Genomic DNA, 7,500 nt, shown 5'->3' with positions numbered 1-7,500 from the left:
TGTGTGTGTTTGTTTGTGTACTTCTTGTGCATACGACGAAATCTATTTTTGTCCTCCTAATATTCCCGGAGAAGCCTTATGTCATCGAGAAGACACGTGTAATATGAAGTCAACCGGATTCAAACTCAAGAAACGCTCGGCATTTACAGTGAATCACTCAAAACTTGCTTCTTAACACCACCTTACGCTGCCGCACTCAGGATCAATGTTTTCAGAGATCTCGGAACCTCTCGCAGTGTACAGTGTAGCTCATTACTACTATATTTTTATTTTCTTTTCTGATTTCACTGACTGTAACTTAAATATGCATACCACCCTCATCATAACACGTGCACTGTTACACCATGATGAGGGCCTGTGCAACGGAGAGAAGAACGTAACAGATGACGCAAACGTCAAGGCCCCTCGGGCGTAAATGCGCCACATTCAGGGACTTCCCCTTGACTACGGCTTGTGCCAATCACCTGCTTGCTATGACTCTCTCTCTCTCTCTCTCTTTTTATTTTTTTTCTCTCTCTCTTTCTATTTTTTTTCTCTCTCTCTTTCTATTTTTTTTCTCTCTCTCTTCTTTCTCTTTCTGTTTCAGTTCTATCTCTCTCTCTCTCTCTCTCTCTCTCTCTCTCTCTTTTAATCTCTCTCAATCTCTCTCTCTTTCTCTCTCTCTCTCTCTATCTTTTCTATCTATCTGCATCTCTATCTATCTATCTATATACATACATACATACATACATACATACATACATACATACACACACACACACACACATATATATATATATATGTGTGTGTGTGTGTGTGTGTGTGTGTGTGTGTGTGTGTGTGTGTGTGTGTAGGTATGTATGTATTTATGCATATGTACATCCACGTAAAAGTATATGTTTATATACATGTATATCCTGTATAAGCATATAATAATAGGATAATAATAATGATAATAATGATAAAAATAATAATTGTAATAATAATAACTGTATTAATTGTAATAAGAGTGATGAAAATAATGATCACAATAAAAAGATCAACATTAAAAGAATAAAGATACCAATAACCCAATGATAACGATAACAAATGAGTAAACACCAAAGAGAGAGGAAGAGCCTGCGTGCCTGCCAGCGGGTCGTGGCCGAGGGACCGTTCCCGCGCCGAGCGTCCATCGTGCCTGAGGCGTTTCGACGGAGGCCACGTGTTCTTGGCTACGGTTGGTTTACTAGATAAAGTAACGTTGTGTAATCTATACGTATGACGTAGATGTTTATGAATGTTTTAAACTTGTTTGTTTGTTTGTTGTGATGAAATGGAATCCCTGTCTACAGTGAATCCTCGCGAAGAGCAATGCAACGGAATGCCTATGGAAGAAGGCCTGCTCGGCGTGAATCACCGGTGAGTCATAAGGGAGAAATCCCTTTCCATGACGAAGCGACCCCCAGTCTTGGTGACGATGGCGCAACAAACCACCTCCCCCGTTCCTAGGCAACGTAAACAGAAACCATGACCGAGGCCAAGGCAGTCTGCCGCTCGGACACCCGCTCTGAGCGTCGAAGAACACAGGCCTTCCTTTGCAACACGCAATACTCGAGATGGATTACGAGTACCAGACTCAACAGTCCTCGATCGCTTGTGGGAGGGACGATGTCACGTGTGATGTTGACTTTTTCTCGTCTGAGCAAGCCTGGTTTACGTTCCAACATCGACCGATTGAAGAGTGGAGAGGAGATGTAAGTTTTTTTTTAATCTCTATATATGTTCCCTTTCGCACGAGCTGAGATGGCCACGCCTAGAACTGACTAAGATATCCATGATGATACCACTTATCTCTTGTTATCTTTCGCTCCCCGAAGGACTGCGTGGAGTGGGCCACGGGCGTCCTCCGCTCGCAGGGATGGGACCCTTTCCAGGAAGACCTGTGGAGGCTTAGGGACACCAGTGGGACTTCGCTCTTGCAGTTTTCACACTGCGACTTCTGCGCGGTGGTGGGTCAGCCTTGCGGCACTCTGCTCTACGAAGGGATGCGGGATCTGCAGATGAACAACATTTGTGGTACGTTTTTGAGTGTTGATAGAGTCTATCCATTTGCCCATATGTGTGTCTATTCACATTAGTAGGAGAAAAGTAATAATGATAGTGGTGGTGTCGATAATAATGATAATAGTAATGATAATAACAAGGACAATTATAGTGATAAATGATGATAACAATATAAATAACAATAACAGCAATAATGATAGAAATAAAGATGATAATGGTAATATATGATAATAATGCAAATGTTGCCACCGACGATGATCATGCTAATAGTGATGATAATAAACGATAAAAAGCACCAAACAGACTAACGTTATTAAACAAAAGGACGAAAACAATAGTAAAGAAGATAGTCCTAATGCTGACAGTCACCATAACGATAGCATTGTTGGAAGAAAGTCCTCTTAATCACGAAATTCAACAGCCGCGAGTGGTACCAAGAACCGAGAGCCGAGAACACCCACACACGAGACATCCCGGGCGCCTGAAGGAGGCCTGGACGAGAGCGCTCAGTGGGACCTCTCGGGGGAAGCCTTCCAGGACCTCAGTTCCTACCAGACGGATGAGGCTTTTGATCTTCAAGGATGGAATCTTGCTGTCGACGACCTGTGCAATGGCGAAGTGCAAAAGGACGTGCAATCGAGTGGTAAGTTTATATGTGTGTGTTTAGAATGAATTGATTTCTTTACTAAATTGTAATTGTTGGGTTTAGCTCTCGAGCCTCGTACACGACAATCGAGATATAGCTGCGCTACTCATAAAAGTCGCTAAACATTTATCGCTCGACTGTTCTATATATCATATATATAGCAGTATATATGTATATACATATATGTATATATATATATATATATATATATATATATATATATATCTGTATTTATATAATATATATATATATATATATATATATATATCTGTATTTATATAAAATATATATATGTATATATATATATATATATATATATATATATATATGTATTTATATAATATATATATATACATATAATATATGTATATATATATATGTATGAATATATATGTATATATATGTAATATATATATATATATATATATATATATATATATATATATATATATATATATATATATATATATATATATATATGAGGTTATATTTGTGTGTGCGTGTTTATGTATGTATATAAATATATCTTTTTATCTATCCATCTAATGTTCATGATATTCTTTTTATGTATACGAGTAAGTATATTCATGATTCACAAACTTCCTTGGCCTAATTCCTTCCTTCCTAAATCTGTTTTCTAGATTATGCAGTGATGGTGAGGTGGAGGAGGAGCTCAGTTTATCAGTGATAAACAAATATATAGATATATAGAGAATATACGAATGCAAATAATAAATGATTGATATAGATTACAATAGATTAATAGATATAGATTACAATAAATAGCGTGAATAACTTTAAATATATGACTGAAAACATTAGTCTCCGTCACGTGCTGTCACATCCCTCAGGAACGAGCAATTTGTATATTCGGTTGGAGACAAGATACAAGCGAAATTATGACAACGGCCTATCGTAAGAAAACTTCACAACGCTCCAATGACAAAAGAGAAAGAAAAAGAAATGCGTGACTTTTGTTGAATGAATTATCATGGTATGTTCTTGGGTTGGAGGCAGTGACAAGCGACTGTTTCGAAGCAGTGGTTCGAGATATAGTCTTGAGACCGATGTTGTTGCGCGCCTTCATAACTTAGTGGGTGCGGGGTTAAAGGGTTGATATATAGCGTTAACAGATGCTAACATTCAATTAATCTTCCGAGTTTTTTTTTCCAATTTGACTGATTTATCTCTTACCGAGTGGTGGGTAATTCATTCGCTTTTAGATTAGTCTTAAGTACGAAGCTTTAAAGAGAACCTTATTCACACGCCGAAAAGAATTACTCTTCGATCAGCTGCAAGTCGACTATACTGCCTGTGCCGACTAGTGAATTTTCTTTTTATTTATTTTTTCTTCGTTTCAGAAGAGAAACAACCTTGAATCAGTTACAGATCGATTGTAACTGATTTACCTTATTCCTAAAGATCGAGAGTATTTTAAAATGGATGTTTCGTCAACAGAATCACACGATGAGTTGGATGAAATGGCTTGTTCATCTTCGCGCCAAGAACTTGAGCATCAGCATGAAATTCTGCAAAAAATTCCCTCCGCGAAAAGAAAACGAGGTAAATTTATGTTTGATTATTATTGTTACTTTCTCTTTATTTTTTACGAGTTTATTCTCGTCAATCATTGGTTTATATTCATAACATTATTGCTTCTGTCATTATTTCTATTTCTGGTATTATTGTTATTGTCATTATTATTAATCATATTGCTATAATTATTATTATTATTATCAGCATTATTTTCATTACTATCATTATTATCAGCATTATTTTCATTATTATCATTCCTGTTACTATCATCATCACATTGATATCATTACCATTATTATTATAATCATTATTATTATCATTATTACTGTTACTATCATCATCACATTAATATCGTAACCATTATTATTACAATCATTATTAGTATCATTATTACTGTTACTATCATCTTCACATTAATATCGTTACCATTATTATTACAATCATTATTATTATCCTTACCCTTATTATCATTATGATTATGGTGATAACTACCATGAATATTTTAGTAAAGTATCATTATTATTTGGCGTATGATGATAGTAATGACACCAGGAATCCCTCGCTGCCTACTGTGGTTTCGTTTCATTATATTTTTCGTTAATAATTATAATGATAAACAAATTGATCTCGATGGTCGCAATTTTGATGATAATTCATTGATAACTATGCTAATGAATAAGTAATAATGATAATGGTAAAAATAATAGGTGATGATATTACTAACGGTAATGAAAATGACGATATTGATACTAATAATCATAACATTAACAACAATACCAATCATAAGTTTTCGTTATTCAGTTCGGAGTCCCAAGAACTGGGAGTTCCTGCTCCGCCTGCTTGCCGACGCACGAACGAATCCATCGCTAATCAAGTGGGAAAACGAGTCAGCAGCGACCTTCCGCCTGGTCAAGCCCAGCGCCATAGCGAGCATTTGGGCATCGCGAACACCGGACGCCCCGCCGTTGAGTTATAATAACTTCGCCAGAGGATTAAGGTAGGAGAAGGGATATGCTGGGGTTAAGGTTGTGCGAGGAAGAGAGATGGGATGGGATGATTTTGTTATTAGAAGGAAGGGGTTTATGGAGAGGTTTATTTAGGTAGTTTGGATGTTTCTTTGGTGGTCGAGATTGTCAGTTACGACTTTGGTGTACTTTTTGTCAATTCCCGTGTATCTTTTATGAATAGTAGAGGTAGCTGGGATAATAGAAAAACAAATATACGTTTTGTAAATGTGTGGTTTGGTCGCTCTTTAATATATATAAATATCTTCTGACACCATGGCAGGTATCACTACAGCAGAGGCGCTTTGGAACCCGTGTCAGAGAAGCAGCTGGTGTACCGTTGTGGTCCTAAGGCTCTGAAGTTCCTACACGATCTGCGGTTAAGATCTTCCTGATATGAAGAAAGAAAAGAAGAAAGAAAGAGAGATGCGGTTGAAATCTTCGTGATATGAAGAAAGAGAAGAAGAAAGAGAGAGAGAGAAAAACAACAACAACAGAAACACAACTTTTGAGCCAAACTGTCTTTCTGAAAATTATGAGCCGAGAGCTTAAAAGAGACGACTGCATATTCATCACAGACGAATTGGTGTTTTGGTCAAGTTGTCTCCCGCGATCTTCTACCGACGAAGATCGATGGAAGGAGGAAGACTTAAAAGACGGTGGAAGGAAAGGATTGAAGAACAATGAAAAGAGGAAAAAATAGAAAACAAAGACAAGGGACATTACACAGGGTGCAAAAAGGAAAGACCTAATGCGGGCAGTAGAAAAAATAATCAGAAGCAAAATGGAAAAGAAGTCGGCAAGGGAAAACCTATAGCCAGTCAGAAGACAAGTCCAAGACAAGCTTTACAACTGAAATAGGAAGAAAGGCAAACTCTTCGACAAAAAAAGAAACGCCGAAAAGAAATTGTCAGGTGATTTTGAATGCAAATGAACAATGGCTTGGGTATACGAGGCCCAAATTTAGAGGTGTGACGTATTATAACATTTTAATGTATATATAGATAAGGAAATTACTTAAAACAAAATATTGTAAACATATTAGCATAGGTTACATACTAAACACCTCAAAACAGTGATTTGTTGTAAATACATTTTTGTATATATGATATAATTGCACAAATACGCAGACACATACATACAAATAAACCATTTCTATATTTATAGGAAGTATTAATTTCCAAGATATACCAATCGAAACGAAGTAAAATAAAGTGATTTAAGAATGATAAAGGAGGCAGTGGAACAAAGATTATGACTGAATACTCATTAATACTATTGATAAAAAAAACCCTTAAAACGCAGGACGAACTTGAAATTACAATACAGGCAATAAATTTACTTAAACGATGTTTGTTCATATGAAGCGTTTCATTTCAGTTTATCGAAAAATTAAGATAGTTAAAGTCTACCTAATGATAACATATCGCACAGTATACTGGTGCTCTCTATATAGTGCACCTATAAGAATTTCATGGCCACTGGGACAGAGCAATGGGCATTTTATAACGATCACTTCAGCAATGTTCTCACACTGATATAGTCGGAAGCCGATAACAGGTGTTCACAGTTAAATATTAACTGGTTTTAAAGAACTGTTTTTTATGAACTTGACTTTACCCATTAACAGCAGGAACATGCACTGTCCACTATGACCACTATGTTTTATCTTATTTTATTTTCTATTTTTTTAATCTATATATTTTTTTTACACATCAATGGCACCGTAAACGTTTAAATACCATGGATTCACTTCCTAGCCTCATTTAACCATACCTATTTACTCCTTTTCTTAAACTTACGTAAAATAATTATCATTAGCATTATCATAATTTTATTATTACTATGTTTACCATCCTTACCGTCATTATAATCCATCTATATCATAAATTTCATACATATAGATATAAATGTATATACATACATATATATATATATATATATATATATATATATATATATATATATATATATATATATATATACTGTGAGGCTTTCAACCTCGCCCATTGCAGGCCCTTCTCCTACCCCCCCCCCCCCCTTCCTTTGCCTCGTCCTCCTTGTCCTCCCCTCGTATCCCCTCTTATTCGCCCTCTCCTTCATTCTTTCGCTTTTTCACTCCCGTCTACGTTTATGCTACCCTTTGACGTGCTCCTTAACCTATCCTGCCTCCATCCTATCCTTATCCCGCCCAGCATCCCGCAGTAATCCATAGGGGAGTCGAACACAGCAGACCAGTACCCCGGGCCAGCCTCCTTATTTTTACGATTATATGTACTTTTGTTTTAA

The 7,500-nt window shown here is 36.4% G+C and overlaps 1 protein-coding gene across 1 annotated transcript; it reads left to right on the top strand.

Annotated features, from left to right (window-relative positions):
* The first annotated feature begins 1,476 nt into the window (after positions 1–1,476).
* LOC122253125 (ETS homologous factor) lies at positions 1,477–6,526 on the top strand. The gene is made up of 6 exons (XM_043015943.2): positions 1,477–1,715; positions 1,839–2,037; positions 2,447–2,668; positions 4,130–4,234; positions 5,009–5,204; positions 5,495–6,526. Exons 1-6 carry the CDS (start codon positions 1,578–1,580, stop codon positions 5,604–5,606), a joined length of 972 nt encoding a protein of 323 aa, XP_042871877.1. The 5' UTR covers positions 1,477–1,577; the 3' UTR covers positions 5,607–6,526.
* The last annotated feature ends 974 nt before the right edge of the window (positions 6,527–7,500 follow it).

The sequence above is a fragment of the Penaeus japonicus genome, unplaced genomic scaffold (genome assembly GCF_977035675.1).
Source record: "Penaeus japonicus unplaced genomic scaffold, GWHDUDI00000001_assembly GWHDUDI00000015, whole genome shotgun sequence".
In the NCBI taxonomy this organism is placed as follows: domain Eukaryota; kingdom Metazoa; phylum Arthropoda; class Malacostraca; order Decapoda; family Penaeidae; genus Penaeus; species Penaeus japonicus.
This window is presented reverse-complemented; position numbering and strand designations above follow the sequence as displayed.